The 20,212-nt window shown below is 43.7% G+C and overlaps 1 protein-coding gene across 2 annotated transcripts in view; it reads left to right on the forward strand.

Annotated features, from left to right (window-relative positions):
* Positions 1-15,802, forward strand: part of ULK2 (unc-51 like autophagy activating kinase 2) — an 83,406-nt gene extending 67,604 nt beyond the window's left edge. For both annotated transcript variants that reach the window (XM_078067994.1, XM_036073458.2), the window contains 7 exons: positions 5,236-5,385; positions 6,672-6,880; positions 8,471-8,649; positions 9,085-9,203; positions 9,560-9,717; positions 12,310-12,445; positions 13,473-15,802. In XM_078067994.1, the coding sequence (XP_077924120.1) occupies positions 5,236-5,385; positions 6,672-6,880; positions 8,471-8,649; positions 9,085-9,203; positions 9,560-9,717; positions 12,310-12,445; positions 13,473-13,531 (1,010 nt within the window). In that variant the 3' untranslated portion in view covers positions 13,532-15,802. The remainder of the gene's footprint in view (positions 1-5,235; positions 5,386-6,671; positions 6,881-8,470; positions 8,650-9,084; positions 9,204-9,559; positions 9,718-12,309; positions 12,446-13,472) is intronic.
* The last annotated feature ends 4,410 nt before the right edge of the window (positions 15,803-20,212 follow it).

A 20,212-nucleotide genomic window follows, 5' to 3' on the forward strand; every position in this document is an offset into this window, starting at 1 on the left:
GGCTCCCCGCTCAGCAGGGAGCCTGCTTCTCCCTCTGACTCTCCCCGCCCCTGCTCGTGCTCTCTCTCTCTCTCTCTCAAATAAATAAATAAAATCTTTAAAAGAAAAACCTCTCCCCATGATCATTATATACACCTAAATTTGAGAATCACTATTGTAATCTCTTCGTTCTCATTTTCTCTGTAATTTTTTTTATTGATTCTCCCATTAGCATCCCAAGAAGGAAATATCTGGACCATCAAATATCTGATTGAACATGGTTTCTAATCCAAAGAGAATACTCCACTCTTTTCTTACTTGCATGGTTTCTGAAGGGAAGTCCAATGTAATTCTTACTCTTACTCTTCTATAGGTGAGGTGTTTTTTCTTTGGCTTCTTTCAGGACTTTTTCTTTGTCTTTGATTCTCTGTAGTTTGAATATGATATGTTTAGGTGTAATTTTTTTGGTATTCATCCTGCTTGGTGTTCTCTGAGCTTCCTGGATTTGTGGTTTGGTTCTGTCATTAATTTTGGAAAATTCTCGGTCGTTACTACTACAAATATTTCTTCTTTTCTCTCTCTCTTCCCCTCTGATATTCCCATTTCGTATATGTTATACTTCTGTCGTTGTCCTGCGGTTCTTGAATATTCCGTCTTTGTTTTCATTCTTCTTTGTATTTGCTTTCCAGTTTTGGAAGTTCATATTGGCACATCTTCAAGCTAACTGATTCTCTCCTCAGCCATGTCCATCTACTGGTGAGCTCATCAAATGCATTATTCATTTCAGTTTCAGTGATTTTGATTTAAAACTTTTCCTTTTGATTCTTTTGTAGAGTTTCCATCTCTGTGCTTATGTTACCCATCTATTCTTACATGTTGTTTACTTTTCCCTAATGAGCGCTTAGCATATTAATCATATTTATTTTAAATTTCTAGTCTGACAATCCCAATCTGTGCTATATGTGAGCCTGGTTCTGATGACTGCTCTGTCTCATCAAACTATTTTTACATTTTAGTATATCTTTTAATTTTTTTTTTTTTTTTTGGAAGTCTGACATGATATATTGGATAAAAGGAATTGAGTTAAATAGTATGAAGTTTTTTTGTTTTCCTGGCTAGGAGTTCGGCTGTGCTTAGTGTTTACTGTAGCTGTAGGTGTCAAGCTAAACTTTTCTCTGTTGTTTTTCAGTTTCCCTAGATACTCCTTCTTAAGTAGCATATGACCCTTGCCTAACTATATTCTTTCCTTAGAGTTTTATATCTTAGCTCTTACGTTTAGATCTGTGATCCACTTTGACTGGCTTCTTGTGGATGATGTGATGTAGGGGTCCAAGTTCATTCTTTTGTGTGTGGATATTCAGTGATCCCAGCACCATTTATTGAAAAGATTATTCTTTCTTCCATTGAATTGTTTTATCAGCCTTGTAAAAAAAAAATCTATCGACTATAAATGTGTTTATTTCTGGACTCCTAATTCTGTTTCATCAATCTATATGTCTGTTATGCTGGTACCATACTGCTATGATTACTATACTTTATAGTAACCAAGGAAATGTGAGTCCTCCACCTTTGTTCTTCTTTTTCAAGATTGTTTTTGGTTATTCTGGGTCCTTGAGTTTCCATTATGAATATTAGTGTCACCTGCTAAAATGAAATCCCTGGATTGCCAAGTTGCTTTAACATATGAAAATCAATTAATGTAATAATAACACTCAATATGCTAGGAATAGAAGTGAATTTACTCACCTGATAAAGAACATCTATGAAAAATGCACAACTAACATGGTGAAATGATTAAAGTTGAATGTTTCCCCCTAAGATCATGAACAAGACAAGGGTATCTGCTCTCACCACTTCTATTCTACATTGTATTGGAGGCTCTAGCCAGGGCAACTGGGCCAAAAACAAAAACAAAACACTCAGCTTGGAAAGGAAGAAGTAAAACTACCTCTATTCACAGATGGCATGATCTTGTATGTAGAAAATCCTAGTGTAACCCACTAAAAAACTATTTGAACGAATAAATTCAGCAGTGTTGCACGGTACAAGATCAGTACCCAAAAATTCACTGTATTTCTCATACACTGGCAAGAAACAATCTGAAAATGACATTAAGAAAAAACAATTCCGTGTAAGATACCATCAAAAATAATAAAATACTTAGGAATAAATTTATAATTGTAAACTATAAAACTTTGATTCTGAAAACTACGAAATACTGATGAAATAAAGAAGACAAAACTAAATGGAAAGAAACCCCATGTTTATAGATCAGATGACTTAATATTGTTAAGATGGCAGTACTTTCCAAATTGATCTGTAGATTGAATGAAACCCCTGTAAGTGACACATCATTGTTCTCCTGCTGCTCCCAAGGTTGCCTCCTAGTCTTTGCTCTCCTGTTTTACTGTGATGTTTCTGGGTGTGGCTCTCTCTGAGTTTATCTTCCTTTGAGTTTGTTGAGTCTCTTGGATATACAGATTAATGTTTTTCATCAAACTTGAGAAATTTTCAGCCATTATTTATTTGGATATTTTTTTCTGCCTGTCCTCTCCTCCTGGTACCCCCATCACGCATAGAATACACATTATGCATAGGTATACCTAGTGGTGTCTCCTAGTTCTTTGAGGCTCTCTTCTCTTTCCTCTCTCTGTGCTTCACATTGCACACACTCTATCGATTTATCTTCGAGTTCATGGATTCTTTCTTCTGTCAATTCACATCTGCTGTTGAACCCCTGGAGTGAATTTTTAATTTCAGTTATTGTTCTTTTTAACTCCCAAATTTGCACTTGGTTCTTTTTTATAATTTCTCTCTCTATTGATATTCTCCATTTGATGAGACATTGTTATCATACTTTACTTTAAATTTTTTTTTCTTCCTTGAGTATAGTTGACATACAATGTTAGTTTTCGATATACAGCATAGTGATTCAGCATCTCTATATGTTATGCTTTGCTCACCACAAAGTGGAGCTGCCATCTGTCCCCATACACTCTTATAGTATCATTGACTGTATTCCCTATACTGTACCTTTTGTTCCCATGACTTACTCATTTCATAACTGTAAGCCTGTATCTTCCACTCCCCTTCACCCATTTTGCCTTCCCCCTCACCCCTCCCCTCTGGCAACCATCAGTTTGTTCTCTGTATTTTTAGGTTTGATTCTGCTTTTTGTTTGTTTATTAATTTGTTTTGTTTTTCAGATTCCACATATGAGTGAAATCATATGGTATTTGTCTTTTTCAGTCTGACTTATTTCACTTGGGCATAATACCCTCTGGGTCCCTCCACATTGTCACAAATGGCAAGATCCCGTCCCTTTTTATGGCTGCGTAATACTCCACTGTATAAGTAAAACACCTACACACCACATCTTTATCTGTTGATGGACGCTTAGGTTGCTTCCATATCTTTGCATTTGTAAATAATGCTGCATTGAACATAAGGGTGCATGTACCCAGGTGCCCCTAAGTGGTTGTTTTTTTAAAAAAAAATAATTTCCACCAGGATGCCTCGGTGGTGCAGTCAGCTAAGTGTCTGACTCTTGGTTTCTGCTCAGTTGTGCTCTCAGGGTCGTGAGGTCGAGCCCCATGTAGGGCTCCACGCTCAGCACCAAGTCTACTTAAGACTCTCTCTCCCTCAGTCCCTACTCCCCTCTCTCTTTCTTAAATGAACAAATAAGTCTTTAAAAAAATTAATTTTCACCAGTTACGGTTGTTTCACTGAGAAGCAGGTCTGTGATGCTCCTCACACTTCACACTGCCGTCCTGGAAGTCGTTGTTCTATGTGCTGTTTACCAGAAGTCAGTCACTACAAGTTGGAATGGTTTTTGAAATTAGCTTGTTTGAAAGACCATTTTATGTCTCGTCCCCCTTTACAGATTAATTTAAATTTATAGGGTTTGTAAGTTCTGCATGAATATGTGTTGTAATTTAAGTCCAAGTTTGTGTATGTGAAACCAGATTTTTCTCCTTAAACAACATTTAGGCATAAAATGTATCTTTGATCATTTTTATCCTCTTTTTCTCTTCCTTTTCCACATGAACTTTATTATCATTTGAAATCACAAATTTCTCTTTTTAATCATGAAGTTTCCATTTCTGAAAATAAAAACTGCTGATAGTAGGAAAAACTTAAGACCGTAAGAAAAATAGGGTCATTGGCTCTTAAAATATATCCATGACCATCTTTTTTTTTTTTTTTTTTAAGATTTTATCCATTTATTTATTTGAGAGAGAGAGAGAGAAACAGCATGAGAGGGGAGAGGGTCAGAGGGAGAAGCAGGCTCCCCACTGAGCCGGGAGCCCGATGTGGGATTCGATCCCAGGACTCTGGGACCATGACCTGAGCTGAAGGCAGTCGCCCAACCAACTGAGCCACCCAGGCGCCCCATGACCATCTTTAAATACATGTATACCTACTAAAATAAAATCATAACATAAAGAGAATATGTGTCATTTTGTACATCTCATGTAACAATAGATACTATTTAGTTTCCACCTACTGTTCCTTGCTCCCTAGAAGATTTTTATGAACTGTGTTCTGTTAATTAGATGCTTCAAGTTTGTTATGCTCTGTTGTGGATAGGATGGACACTGATGGCAGGTTTTTTTCTATATCTGGTTTTAACTTTGTGATTTGTGTTGTTAACTCCCACCTCCATTCTGTGTCGTCGGAAATGTAATGTTTTTGAGATGCTTGAGTGTGAAAAAGCTTTGGACAACTTTTATTGATTCTGCGTAGTTTGGTGGAGAGAGGCTTTCCACCTTGCCTTCCTTTAGCCCACGTTCAGCCCATCAGGGCCCCTGACACTGGGTCCCACTCCCATTTCTTCCTGACAGATGTACAGCTGCAATTCCATTGACTCAGCTTTCTCTGTCTCTTAAAGCTCTTACACCATGGAGACTCCTGATCTCCCTTTGGCTTTCCCTCACATTTTTAGTCTAAGTTCTTGGTTTCCCCTTCTTCGAATGATCCTTACCAGGTGTGACTACAGCTTGTGTCCTTTAGAAGTATACAGAAGTGACTCTGAATAGGAGGCTTTGGTGTGAAGAAGATTCACAGCTGAGAAGAGATTACCGTAAGATCCCTTAATGGCGATCTGTGTTGAATTTCTGATGTTAAGAATAATAAATACTTAATATAAAAAAGCCCCAGAAACGCTGCTATAAAAGTAAAGGTCTCCCTATAATCCCACCCCCAAATATAAACACTGTGGAAGCAATGTGACGTTTTGTCAACTTTTCCCTGAAGCCCCTGCAGGAGCTTGTGGTGGTGGACTGGCACCTGCTCTGGGAACAGCAGCAAGTTCCAGGGCTGTCCTGTTCACTGTAGGATCTCCTCCACACAGTGCGGCGGCCCCCACTGCTGCCCATACGGTCCTCCGCACAAGAACAACCTCAGGTGAAGAATTGTCTTGTTATCATTTTGGCTTGTGTTTGGAGTGCAGTGTTCTGTCAATGACTTGATGCGACTCAGACGAGTCCCTCAGCCTCTCTGGACTTCAGTTTCTTTACCAATGACATTGAGATCATCATTTTCTTGACCTTAAAGGGTTATAGGGTGTAAATGGGACCTTTGGGGGGGGCTTTATAAAGTAAAAGTACTGTATGTTTATAATACTATATTATAGCAATATAACATAAATGTGACTTTTCCATGATGAAGCAGCTACGCATCTATGGTGCTTCTTATATTAAAGGCTTATTTTAGTACCTCTGGTAAATTTTTTGAAATGGTAGATGGTTGCTTTGTTCTTTTAGGGACCTAAGTTTCACCTTTTTTCGTACTTTGGGTCCTAATCTTTGCACTTAATCCTACCTACATTTAGATAGGCCAGTAGATTGGTTTTATCGTCCATACTCTATAAGTAGGTTATTAATACCCCAAATTAAGAAAGTATTTAGATTGGACTTGAAATGAGTTATCATTTGGCATTGTCATCCATATTTTACCTTGTGTCCTTTAAATTCTCTTATGCTACGTAAGTTACCAATCAAGATGTCAGGAGATTCATAAGCAAAGGATTATAAATAGATAACGAGAGAGGAAGTAGGAGCCAATAATCTTGTTCTTCAGATACTAGATAATAAAATATCATTTTCAGAAAGTGATATTTCATACCTGTTAACTAAGCCAACACTAAAAGGTTGTAGTGCCCAGTGTTGCTGAGGTTTGGTGGGATCTGTGTGCTTACTCACGCCTGCTGTTGAAGGTAGCATGGCAGTTCGTACGAGAGCGGTAAAAATGTTTGTAACATTTGATCTGTGGTAATCCCATTCCAGTTTACAATACCACTTCAGAGTACTTATCACAAATGAATCATTCAAAAGAAGGAGAAACTTTGGATTTCATTATAGTGTTATCTGTGATATAAAAAATCAGAAATAGTATAAATCCTCCAGGCAACCATCACATGTATAAATTTAGGGAACTGCTGTGCGTCCATTGCGTTTAATGATGATGAGGACTATGGGGCAACAGGGAAAAATGTATATACTATAAACTTGTTTAAAAACTAGCCATGATGATGTCTATGAAATAGGCGTATAAGGGAGGAATAAAGGTGAACTTGGAAAAATAAGACCTATTCATACACTGCGGTAGGGGGTCCGTGACTGCTCCTGGGCTGGCGGAAGGGGCCGGTGCAGCCGCCCCGCCCACGCCCTCACTGTCCCCTCTCCTTGCAGCCGGCTCCAGCAGCTCCGGGGGCTCCCTGTGCTCGGCCGGTGGCCGTGTGGCTATGGGCTCCCCGCCGGGGCCGGGCTGGGGGGCTTCCCCTCCCGGAGCCGAGGCCGCGCCCAGCCTGAGATACATGTCTTATGGTGCTTCACCCCCCAGCCTGGAGGGGCTCATCACCTTTGAGGCCCCTGAACTGCCAGAGGAGACACTGATGGAGGTGAGAAGAGCCCTGGAGGGTGTCGTAGCCACGGCGGGAGAGCTAAATGCTCTCGAAAGTTCCGACGGGTTTTTTCTTTTCTTTAGCTTGTCTTTTCTATTTGAAAACCATTGCTGACATGTTTTCAGAGTTATGTGGACAGTGACACTCATCCAACAAGCTTTGGTTGATAGGAAGTGACAGAGATTTTTCCTCTGAAGTTTAGTTACTATTGATAGGACTTGGAAAGCATAACCTTGGTCCTAAAACCAGAACTTTTTATTTTCAGTGCTTGCTTTTCTTTATAACATAAAAATGATTACACTTGGGCTTAAAAAGTAATAAAGCATAATGCCAGATGCGTCACGATGCAGAAATAACCCTCCCAGGCAGATGCTCGTACTCCTAGACCAGCTCCTGTCCTCTGTGGAGCCAGTTCTGCAGGGAAACGCACATCAGAATCATGCCGAACACAGATTCAGAACAGGAGAAGTTCACTCGATGACTTAAAGACTGTGCCAGTTCAGTTCCCCGGTCTGGCGTCCAGGAAGCATGCAGTGGCCTACGTGGTGTCCTCACCCCTGATTACAGTGCTGACTTAGCCTCCACTTCCAATTAAAATGATCAGTTCTCCAGACCAAGAGAACAGATGCTCTCTCCATGCTGAACCTGTAGCATTTCTATTTTCTGTGAATGAGAACTAGGTATTTCACAGAAAAGGTATAAAATGGTGCCTGCAAAATGTATCAGTGATTTTATAGTAGATTTAGTAGTAATCTTGAACATGTGTGTGACCTAATGCTAAAATTGGAAAAGCAGTTGTCAGAGTTTTTTCAGTCTCCATCAGATTAGACACAAATTGTTTTCCAATACATTTTCCAGTGTATTAGAATATATAGTCCAGTACGCTGTCAGACCTTCACAAGCTAATTGGTTTATTCTCCTTTCTCTAGGAAAATGATTCTCATCCTTTTTTTAATCATAAAAGGAGAATGAGAAGCTTAGTCTTATTTGAGATTTCAGGAAACATTTATAGCTAAAAACACATCTCAAAACAACATTAATTTTAGACTACCCATTTTTAATGCATGCTACTATGTCTGCCTATACTCCCCTCATTAACTAACTGAGCAGCTCACAGAATTTAGAGCTTTGGTATTAGGAATCCCTGTGAACTGAAAACCCAGCAGAAATTAAAGCATCCCTGAAACTATAAGACAGTAGAATCTGCAAAACTATCAAGAAGTGTGGTTTAATGTGCAGCATATCCTTATAATCCTGATAATTTATTTTGTCATGTATATTGATTTAATTGTTTGGTTTTGTTGTTGTTGTTTTTTCTAGTAAAAGCACAGTGACCTCATATCTTTGAAACTTCATTTTGTGGCCACTCTCATCCATACACACAAACACACGCACACACCCACATTTTGTTTCACCTGTGTTTATTTTCTTACTAGTTTTCTAGAATTTAAAAATCTTAGTCTGTTCTGCTCATTCTGATATTCCTAAGTATAGAAACACTGTAGCATCGACCCTGGTTTATATACAGAAACAAGTATGCACCTCTTCTTAGCTGCAAGTTTCTAAGACAAATTGGCTTTGCCACAGCGAGAACACACGGACACCTTACGCCACCTCAACATGATGCTGATGTTCACGGAGTGCGTGCTGGACCTGACAGCCGTGCGGGGGGGTCACCCGGAGCTGTGCACATCCGCTGTCTCCTTGTACCAGATCCAGGAGAGTGTGGTCGTGGACCAGATCAGCCAGCTGAGCAAAGACTGGGGGTACGTGCCCCCTTTGTCATTCACTTACAGATTCTCCGTGCTTTCTGTAAATTCGTGTCTGAGATGGAGGGCCTGTCACACGCCAGCGATCATGTCTCCTCATGAAAAGCTTCAAGGGAGCTCTTAGTTATGTTACTGTGCTAGATTTCACTTGTGAGCCAGGACTTGAAGATCCTGCAACCTTAGCATTGCCTTTTCCTTGTAACTGATACTGTTGAAGATATTTGATGATGAAGAGATTGTATTGGTTTTTGAGTCTACCTGTTGTATTCAAAGTGAACCGTTTTCCTTCAGGAGTTATTTGTGCGCTAAAAATGTCAAGGAGAATGGCATTCCTTTAGAAATGCTATCTGAATGGTGACCCTATGCGTAGAGAGTGGAGTCTGGCGTGTTGGCTCCCAGGATAACACTCTGCTGTCTTCCTTCCGGGTGCAGGCGGGTGGAGCAGCTGGTGTTATACATGAAAGCAGCCCAGCTCTTAGCAGCCTCTCTGCATCTCGCCAAAGCCCAGATCAAGTCCGGGAAGCTGAGCCCGTCCACGGCTGTGAAACAAGGTACGGGGGCAGTGTGACCACTGGACGCCCACGCCCTCACGCCGCCCCTTTCCCCATCACACCGAGAGAGAGTTTGATGAGGAATCCTGTGTTATTAAATATTCTTAGATGGGCAAAGATGCTGACTTCTCTGGGTTTTGTTTTTGCCATTTAATTGATAGAACAGTCAGAAGCGCTTTATTCTCAACTTTTTCTTAACTGGAAGAGAACCCATGAAAGAATCTGATTTCCGGTCTTTTTTCCCTCAAGGATCATTTAGTGCCACTTTACTTAAATCAATGGAAAAGGTGCATGTTACTGTGACTTTGTTTTTATTTTGGGAGGAAAATTAAAATTAGTTCTCAACTTCTTTTCAGTTGTCAAAAATCTGAATGAACAATACAAATTCTGCATCACCATGTGCAAGAAACTTACAGAAAAGCTGAATCGCTTCTTCTCTGACAAACAGAGATTTATTGATGAAATCAACAGCGTGACCGCAGAGAAACTCATCTATAACTGTGCTGTAGAAATGGTAACTCTTTCTGAGGTTGAATATTATATAAGAGTATCTTTTGAGTTGAATACCTACTTGATACTTTCCTTTTTTAATTTTTTTTATTTTTTATTTATTTATTTTTTAAGATTTTATTTATTTATTTGACAGAGAGAGAGATAGCGAGAGCAGGAACACAAGCAGGGGGAGTGGGAGAGGGAGAAGCAGGCTTCCTGCCGAGCAGGGAGCCCGATGTGGGACTCAATCCCAGGACCCTGGGATCATGACCTGAGCTGAAGGCAGACGCTTAACGACTGAGCCACCCAGGCGCCCCTTTTTTTATTTTTTAAAAAGATTTATTTATCTGAGCGAGAGAGCACTAGTGGGAGGGGCAGAGAGAGTCTCAAGCAGACTCTGTGCTGAGCACAGAACCCGACGCAGGACTCGATCTCATGACCCTGAGGTCACAGCCTGAGCCAAAACCAAGAGTCAGAAGCTAAACCGACTGCACCACCCAGGCGCCCTTTGACGTTCTCCTTTTAAAAAGAGTTTCTGCCCTTAACCATTCCCAAGTCCCAAACATTGTGACTCCCTCTTACGAAAGGAGTAATTGGATGTCATTAGCACAAGTAACACATTAAGTAACATTGACTACCACACTTGGTGACATTTCATTGTACCTCTTAAAATGGCTAACATTAGGACTGTCTAATCTTTTTATACTTTGCATCTAAGAGCCTTGGCTGGATATGCATTTTCCGCATTTTCTACTATTTAAGAAATTTTGGCATAATAAAACATTAGAAGAAATACTGCTGTGTTAACCAATCCACATGCCCAGACTCTGCTTACTGACCTTACTTAAGTATAGACACAAAGTAAAATCTGCTTTTCCAGCTGTGTAGCTATACTTCTGGAAATCACTTGTTTCTGTCTCATGAGGGGAAAACTGCTCTGAAGTAGAGATGAAATTAGGGACTGTTAAAGAAGTGGTTAAGTGGGGAAAAAATTAGTGACCAATGTTATTTTTGCCACATTAACATAATAAATCTCCTTCTCCCCTGCCAAATTTGTCCGCTTTGAATTGTACTGTTATACTGCCCTTGGCCTCATTCTGAAAGCCATTATCAAAAGTCATGGGAAAATAACTGTAGAATATAAACTGTTGACAAGAATAATAGACAGTATTTTGCTCTAAACTATTGCTATGAATAATATGCATTCTATCACTCTATACTGAATTAACACTTCATATGATAAATTATTTTTAGAAGTTTGTGCCAGGAAGAATGTCCTGTCATCTCCAAAGGAGTTATGGTGTTCTGTTCTTTTCTGATAATAAGAGCAGTATTGACTTTGCCCGGGCTGCATAGCCAGCTTACTGTTATTAGCACTACGTTTAGTTATTTCTTTTTCCTTTTCAGAATGGACCTTCTGTACCCATTTTGTTTGTTTTATTGTTAAGTGGCTTTAAAGTATTGTTTGGAAGAAACAGATGATATTGACAAATACATTAGGATACTGGGTTACTGACAGTCCTGGTATTTAATGATTTAAAGAGAATGTTCAAAAACAAAATTCAGCCAAGTAAAATTGAAGATCTAATTGGCTTTGTTAAATGACTTATGAATCAGGCAGCATCCCATCTAGCAAGTAGAGGGGAGCTCTGCTGAGCTAAATAAAGCAAAGGTTTTTAAAAGGGAGAGAGGGCCATAAAAAAGAAGAAAGGAATTTATTAGCCAGAAGTGCATTGTTCAGGCAAAGTTGCCCTCCTGTGGGGGAGCGGAAGGGGTCTATTGACCAGGAAATGCCATGTTGACTGGTTAAAAGTTACATTCCCGAGGGACTGAGACTGCAGTTAGATTGGGTATTAAGTCTTGGTTTACTGACTTGCCCTAAGTGATGCCATTTGGGGCCTCATTTCAGAATACTGTTGGGAAAACTTCTCAAATACAACCTGTGAATACTACTGCGTCCCATCTTTCCAGAAAGCCCCTACCCACCTTTTCCATCACCTGGCGGGCTCCCTGCTCCTTCTCCAGGCTCAACCTAAACATCACTTCCTGGAGGCTTTCCCTAATCTTCTCTTCCATAGTTGGCTTAGATGCACCCAGTATATATTCTGTACCATTCCAGGGCTTCCTCCTCTAATACCACGTATCCCTTGGAATTAGAATGCCATGTTTTCCAGACCTGTACGTCCTTCTGGATGGTGCGCTCTCCTTCACCTTGTGCGCAGTGCTAACAGATGACTTTTAGCACCATTTAATTATCTTATTATAACAAAATCTACTTTACTGAAATGGTCAAGTTGCCCTAGTATGAAAGTGTATGTTTAAAATAAACTTTTTAGTGTAGTCCTAGAAGAGCCACTTTAGAAGTATAAGTTTTATGAGTCCTGCATCTGAGTCCAAGATCACATTTGAAAGCAGAGTAACTCTCATCAAGAAGCTCCTGTTTTATTTTGCCCATCTGATGAATCTTTGAGTTTTATATAGTTTGGTAGATTATATCATTTTGTCAAAATGTGTTAATTTTAGAAAGATTGCAATAAAATCTGCATTGCCCAAATGGATTCATATTTTCTTGGAAAAGTTAAGACTCTCTTCGTTTCTGCTGACTTGGCTTCAGGTTCAGTCCGCAGCCCTGGATGAGATGTTTCAGCAGACGGAAGATATTGTTTATCGCTATCATAAGGCAGCCCTTCTTCTGGAAGGCCTAACTAAGATTCTCCAGGACCCTGCCGATATCGAAAATGTGCATAAATGTAAGTTGACTTAGAAATCAGTGTGTTTATCGATGACAACGGAGTTGTCTCCCTCAGATGCAGCAGGAAGAGCAAGCAGTTTGGCATCGTACTGCCTGGGTTTGGGTCTTGGCTTTGGGCAAATCACCTGCCTTTTCTGTGGTCTGTTTCTTCTTCCAAAAGATGAGAGAGTTTGAGGATTGGAGATAATGCCCATGAAGTCCTGGTGGCTTTTGATTTTTACAGTGCAGTACTGTGCTGTCAGATGTGTGTTTGTGCATTGGTTTTATTGTTAAATAATCATAAATGCAGCTATTTTAAGCCTCGTGAGCTTATTGGTGACCAGAGAATTTCACGAAGACTCTCTGACGACTCTACGATAGATCTGGAATAGACAGCAGAGTGGAGATTGATAGGCTGCCAGGATGATGATATCATTTACCATATAGATGCACTGGTGTTTGAGGAGGAGGTGGTGGACCCTTTGGAGTATACGTGCTCACACCACATTTTGAAGAGCCTCAAGGGGATGACAGTTCTAAAATGATTTGCAGTTGTGAGAAAGCTAGCTGTTAAGATCTAAGTGTCCTTTTTTTTTTTTTTTAAGATTTTATTTATGTATTTGACAGAGAGAGACACAGCGAGAGAGGGAACACAAGCAGGGGGAGTGGGAGAGGGAGAAGCAGGCTTCCCGCCGAGCAGGGAGCCTGATGTGGGGCTCGATCCCAGGACCCTGGGATCATGACCTGAGCTGAAGGCAGACGCCTAACGACTGAGCCACCCAGGCGCCCTAAGATCTAAGTGTCCTTTATCTTACGTGCTAGGTTTTGCCACTGCGCATCACTGAGCTGGAAATTACATCTCAACAATTATCAGGCAGAAAGAAGAAAAAATACTCAGAATGGTTAACTTTGGGCCAAAGAAAGTACAGAGACAAGGATGCACGTAGAGAATTAGTGGTGGTGGTTTTTTTTTTTTTTCATTAGTTCTTCTTGCCTTGGTTTTGACAATAGAAATGATTTTCGATATGAATTTATTTTATTTTTAGATAAAACTAGTATTGAAAGAAGATTGTCAGCACTGTGCTGTAGCACCGCGACCCTGTGAGCGGCCGAGGGCTCGTCCCTGGACCAGTGGTGGGACTGAGGAGAGAAGTTTGGTATCACGGCTTGGGTTCTGTTTCCCCATCCCCAGGAAACCTTAGTTTCTCACCTGGTGACTACCAAAGAACAAGCATGACTTCAAAAAGGAAAAACAATCCAAAAACTACATACTTGTAGGAAATCTGCCTTATTGGAGACGTCACCCCTTCCCTTTTCTGTGTAGAAGCAGAAGCAAGAGTATTCCAGTTGGCTCTCAGTTTGAACTTGGTCAATAAATGTACCTTAGAAATAGAAATATCAGTGCAGTTATTCCTAAGGATAATTAAGAACGAAACAAAGTGAATGGCTCTGTACTCAGTTCACCAGAGCAGTGTGTGAAATTCCACGTGTTTACTGAGGTATAAAAGTAAAAAAAATGGACATCTCATCCAGACAGTTGGATATCTGGGGTAGGCTTGTCTAATAAATCTGAGCACGCACCCTTCAACAGCTCAGGAAGATAGAGCTTGAGAACAAGCTGAAAGAAGGCTCTTGGAAGAAATTGTGAAATCTTCTATTTGATCTAATATGGACACATGTTAATCTTCCAAAATCTTTCATATTGCACTAATTTATTAAAACAACTGTGTATTGGATTTTGCAATTTAAAACTAACTGAGGCACAATGGACTTGTTTAAAATATTTTACTTGATTATATTATATACACACACCCTTTCCAGAATTCACACGTAATCTCTAGTGGACTTTTAAATGGTAAAAACTTGTGTTCGTGTGAACCTTTGCATTTTTTTAACCTATCCGTCTACACATACAGATTTTCTCAGTGGTATTTTTGAGTTGCTGGTTGTTTGCTTTTGGTTGTATTTTCTTATTGTGCATGCAGAATGTGCATCAACGCCTGTGGTCTCTAGGTTTACTAAAGGCTCGGTTTATTTGGGCAGTATTAGGAAAAAATACCAATTCAGGATACTCTCAAGAATTTTAATAGGGCCAAAACAAAGTTGGTGACCTAAAGGCTTGTTGGTGATGGGAGTTTCTACATGAAGTTAGTGAAAAATGAGGTTTGTCTTCTCTTAGGAAAACGGGCAGCTCTCTCCAGCCTAATGTGTATTGTTCGTGTTCGTCCTGACCGTTCACCAAACAGCTAGTCACGGGGAACGCGGGCAGGTCATGTCCCTCCAGAAACGGTTCCTGCATTGTGTATGGTTTGGTTTCTTTTACTCACCTGCTTGAATACTTGAATAAACCGCTCTCCAGTTTTAATCCCTTTATTTTTATCCTTTTAGCTAACATAATCCAAACTCTGACAAATTGCACAGAAGCTCTTTGGCATTAATCTAATTTTAAGTGTACTGATAAAGACAGACAAAAACATGGTTTTTCCTTTACTTTGACGAAGTAATGTAATTTTTACCTTATTTATCTGTATGAAATTCCAGCAGTTAATTTGAACATTTATTTATACGATGTTTGTATTTTTAGGTCTTTAATACAGTGTTTCTACCTCTCATTTGTAACTGCATGCATTATTCTCGAAACTAGGTAAAACTCACGGAATCGTTGTGTAATAGCCTTTTTATTCTTGTGTGTACAGATGTATATTAAGGTAAAATAAAACTGAGAAAGTGTTTCTAGGGTAAAGCTGAGTCCATATTACGTGGCTTGTCAAGCCAGCTCCTTCCTCGGTGAGTTTGGAGGCTCGGGCGTTAATATCTTCTGTCCTGCCCCAAGATTTCAGATGCTCGGTGACCGTCCCGCAGGCTGCCACGCACGTAGGCTATGCGATGGGGTTCCCGTCCCTCCCTGCAGGGCTTATAAGCACCGTTACTAGGAATACTCTGTTGTGTTATCATTTTTTTCAAGCGTCCCAGGCAATTTCATTTATGTTCTCATAGTCCTCACCCACGTGATCTCAATAGGTCCTCCAAGGAGCTGGGTTCATTCTGGCCCACCTGACCCGTCCTTTTTTTTTTTTTTTTAAACAACACAGGATGAAACAGGTTCACCTCGAGTAAGTGATTGATCTTAAGTCAGGTAACTAGGGAGGTAGGTAAGCCATGCTTTGTGACTCCCAAGTTCTTTCTTCTCCCTCTTGTATAACAAAGGTCCGTCCCGTGGTGAGTGCTGTATGTGAAACCGGGGTGTGTGGACGGCAGAGAACAGACTGTAAACTCATGAATAATGGTTCTGATTCTACCCCCATTATCAAGGCCAATTGTTTTCAGAGATTTTTGCCTTGACTATAGCAATAATAAATGCTTTATGTTTCCATGAGTATTTTTTTTTAATTTCTTGTCATTGATTTCACAAAGTAGAAATGGGCCAGTCCGCACACTCATGGGCTGCCACCCAGATTTGAGCCATCACGCGGAAAGTTAGTGACCACACGGACGTAAGTAAGGAGAGGAGTCGGTGAATTTGCTAACCGGCTACCCGTGCGGTCAGGATTTGCCCGAACCGCGCCCGGGACCAGACCTCGCGGATCCCGCTCCTTCTCCCCGCCCAGAGGACTAGCAGAGTCCCGGAGAGGAGCTTATTACTCTCAGGGTCGGGCCGTCCTCAGTCTCCCCAGGGCGAGGAGGAAGAAGCTGAGCGGAACGTGATCTCTCCGGGGCCTTGAGCCCGTTTACCCCTGGGGCTGGGCCCTTGAATCTTCAGCTGTGGAAGCTCTCGGGACCTGCTCACGCCCCTTCCTGGTCCCCCCGAGCCCTTGTGAGAGTGCGCCTCTGGGAGAGCGTCCGGATGGTCCTTTCCTCACCGGAATCAGAGGGAGCCCCATCAGAAGCCATCCGCCTAGCAGAGCACTGCACTCCTGCGGGGAACGGACAGTGAGCCCCGAAAATCTCAGCTCCTGCGCAAGAGGCAAAGCCAAGCAGGTGAAGCGTCGGTGTGAATTCAGGGAGCGGACTGTGGTAGAGGAAGGCACGGAGGCTGAGAGCCTGCTGTCCCCGCAGGGCCTGAGCAGGGCAAGAGGACCCGTGTCTGCGCCCCGCAGGCAGAACTCACCCGTGGGTGCCCCCCTTGGCCCCGAGAGCTCTCAGCCCAGTGTTTCAAGTGCCCTGGAGATCTCTTCGTTGTTCAGAGCGGTCCCTTTCAACAGCCGCCAGGGTGCCTCCTGCGAGGGCGTCTGAGCCCAGGAGGCTGCAGAGGTGACTCCGCCCTGGGGCTCCCCGAAGTCTGCACTCGGGGGAGGCCGCCCGGCGCCCTCCTGCTCTGGGACGGTCCTGCGCTTTGGGAGTTGGCTTTAGTCCCTAGGAGAGGCCGTCTGGGCGCTTGCTTGAAGACTGCTCTCTCCCTCCTGGGGCGTGGCTGTCCCCTGGCCGTGTGTCCTTGGGCTCCTGCCCCAGCGCCTGTGTACCTGCCAGTGGGGGGAAGGGCCCAGAGCTCAGGGAGTCGCAGGGAGGCTGAAACAAGTTCCCCGAGCATGAAGTGGGAGCAGCCCTCAGGGACGCCTGCCCTTAGGGTGAGTGCTGGTTCTCCGCAGCCCCTCGCGGGTTCCTTTTGGGGAGGGGTGTGTTTGTTCGGGGCAAGGCCTGGAGTTAGGGCTCCAGGAGCCACACTGGCTCCAGCTGGACGACTTCTGAGAGGATACAGCTCCTTCCCCAGCTGACCCACAGGAACCTGCGTTCAGACATCCTTTATTTACCCTCGTGGCCCAATGTGGCAGTTTTAAGAAGTGTCTATATCAATCTACTACTTATTACTTTGATTCTCATACCAACCCTTGCCTCATTTTACAGATGGAAAAACAGACTTGGGGAGTAATCCCCCCGCCCCCCACACACACACCAAGAGAAAAGCCCCACGGCTGGGTAGGGGCTGGGCTGCCGGGCTGGGGGCTGGGGAGCCTGCATGCGGGGAGCTCTCCTCTCTGTGCCATGTGCCTAGCGCCCCAAACCTGCTCACCGCCACGTCCTTGTAACACCTTTCTGGTGATGTCCAGGAGGAGGGGGAAAGGCAGGCTTCTGTGTCATTTGGACGCATCTTCTGCGTAGCAGGAGGCTGCAGATTTCAAGAAGCAGGGGAGTCCGCAGCTCTGTGCAGTCCCTCTTGGGCCTGGAGCTGGAGCCGAGAGCAGTAGGTTTCAGAAACCACCCCCTCGAAACTTCCAGCGAGAGGGTTTCAATGGCATATTAATGAACTCGAGCGTTTGGTGGACCCGCTCAGCAGTTTCCTGGTTTGTGTCCACGCGTGTCAGTGATCTTGAACAGCAGGGAATTGGTCCCATCCCAGGTGAGAGGAGCCTCCATCCCAGGCTTGCCCAGGGGACCCCCCTCCCACCCGCTTGCCCCAGGAACTGCTTAGTCTCCCCCTGCCTTGGCCTCACACCCTCAGCATGGCCCTGTCCAGTGTGTGGTTCACACGGCGCCAGCCCCTCGGGGCCCCCGGAGGAGCGCAGGGAGGTTAGGGTGGGGGAAAGGCTAATGGAAAATAAGGACATTCCCTCGGCCCCCCCAGGAGCCTGCCAGGGGGAGCAGCGGAATAAATGAGCCCCAGGCATGGAGGGCCAAGCACCCCACCGATGTTCCGAGTCACCCAGCTCAGAAGAGGGAAGCAGATGCAGGAGGCCTTGGTGTCCTCTTCCCTGGATGTGTGTTCAAGAGACTAGGTGTTCACGAGCCTTCTGCACAGGACCAAACAGTAAGTATTTCAGGTTTTCGGGGCTATAGGGTCTCTTGCAGCTACTCAGCCCTGCCGTCCTACGCCAAATAGCAGCCCCAGACAATACACAAATGGACACAGCTCTGTTCCCATAAGCCTTTATATACAGACATTGAACTTTTCATCTCGTGGAGTTTTCATGTGTCACATAATTTTTTTTTTTATCTTTTCCATCGATTTAAAAATGTAAAAACAAAACAAAACAAACGCCACTTTTAGCGTATAGGCCTGGGTGCGCAGGTGGTAGTTTGCTGGCCACAGGCATATCGATTAACAGCAGAGGCAGGTACCCCAGATGCAAATGATGATGAGCGAGACACGTCCGTGGTGCCCACTGAAGGATGAGCTCTCCTTGCACGTCCCTGGTGTCCGGTGGGCCCAGTTAACACGGATGTGAACTCATCCCAGCGGGTCGGAAGCCGAGCCCGGGTACCCACCTCTGCTTTAAAACAATTCATGAAACTGTCAGTAAATATACAGAAGGCACGATTTTTGCATAATTCCTAGTTTTGGAACATTTTGGGGGAGTGATTTTGTTTTTCTTGGTTCTTCCACAGTGTTCTATACTTCTTAGTCTTGCGGGGTGGCCTTGGGCGAGTCACTTCACCTTCCCGAGCCTGCAAAGGAGTACCTGCTGAAACGGTTTTTGAAGGGAAAATGCCCTTTGCACCGTGACTGGCACTTAGCAAGGGTTCAATAAATGGTGGTAGTTTTGCTTTTCATACTAAAACTATGCAACGCCGTGCTCTCTTGGGCTGGGCTGGATGCCCTGTTCCTAGAAACAGCTGCTTGGAGTTGTTCTAACTGCTAAAGTTAGCATCCACACGTGGACACAGGCCAGGGAGCCTGTCCTTGGGCCCCTGCCCCCTCTCAGCATGGCCGATCCTCCACAAACATTTTAGCTCTATTTTCTTGATGGGTTTAAAATATGAAATAAATGTATTGTGTGTCTGTAAATTAAAACGGTTCCCTCTGAAATCGTGCGTCCTGTCCCCGGCCGACAGTGGGCGCCCACCCACAGGAATTAGGTGTCCTGGATGCCCATGGGACCCTGGGATGGGTCTGGGTTCCTCACTGCACTCTAAGAGAGAGGACCAAGTACCTGTAGTGTCGGGGGGAGGAGGGGAAGGGAGGCCTGGTAGCTGGGAGCAGACAGTAAGGGAAGGCCTGCCAAGGGGTCACTGTCATGGACCCCTTTTGAGAGTCCAGGGGAAGTGTCAGAGAAGTGCACAAGCTCAGAAGGACAAAGCTCAGAGAACTCCCTTGGTGCTCTCCAGAAGCCCAGCTCCCTCCCTACGGGAGGCAGTGAGGTGAGTCCTCAGCAGCGCCCCCTCTCCCCGGGGAAACTCTTGCCCCAAAGATTCTCTCAACCCCCTCCTGGCACGTGGCTGGTGCTCTGTGGCTCAGGGAGCCTCACTTGTATGTGTAGGTTTGCTTGATGTTTAGCTGGGGCATCCAGGAGGGTTTGGCCGCCTGTCCGTCGTCTTCCGTCTTCCGGCAGGCTAGCCCAGCCTCGTGGATGCCACGGCATCCCGTGGACATAAGAGGGCGAGCTGCAGGGCTGTTGCACCCTTCTAGGCCCTGCTGAGCCCTGTTTGCTAATGTCCCATTGGCCAAGTCCAGATTCAAGGGCTGGAGAAATAGACTCCCTGTCCTGGGAAGTATGGCAATGACAATGCAAAACCGCCCACACACAGGGATGGGAAGAATTCCTGTGGTCATTGTCACCATCTACCATAAGCAGAAACGACTCTGGCCAACTGAAGCAAAAAGGAATTTGGAGAAAAAAAAGGAAGAAAGAAAATGGTTCTGTCTGATTGGTGCAGCTGGATTACATGCAAGACCCTGTTTGCAGGGTGGGCAGAGGCCTCAGGTAGAATGCCTGGTCGTCTTTGTATGCAGGGAGAAGAGGTCAGAGGTCAGGACGCATGCAAACACATGGGCAGTGGTGAATGGCTTGGCTGCGTGGTTGAGGGTCTAGAAGAAGCAAGACTGAAAAATTGGGAGTTGGGACTTGGGGAA

Source organism: Halichoerus grypus, chromosome 2, assembly GCF_964656455.1.
Source record: "Halichoerus grypus chromosome 2, mHalGry1.hap1.1, whole genome shotgun sequence".
NCBI classification, from domain to species: domain Eukaryota; kingdom Metazoa; phylum Chordata; class Mammalia; order Carnivora; family Phocidae; genus Halichoerus; species Halichoerus grypus.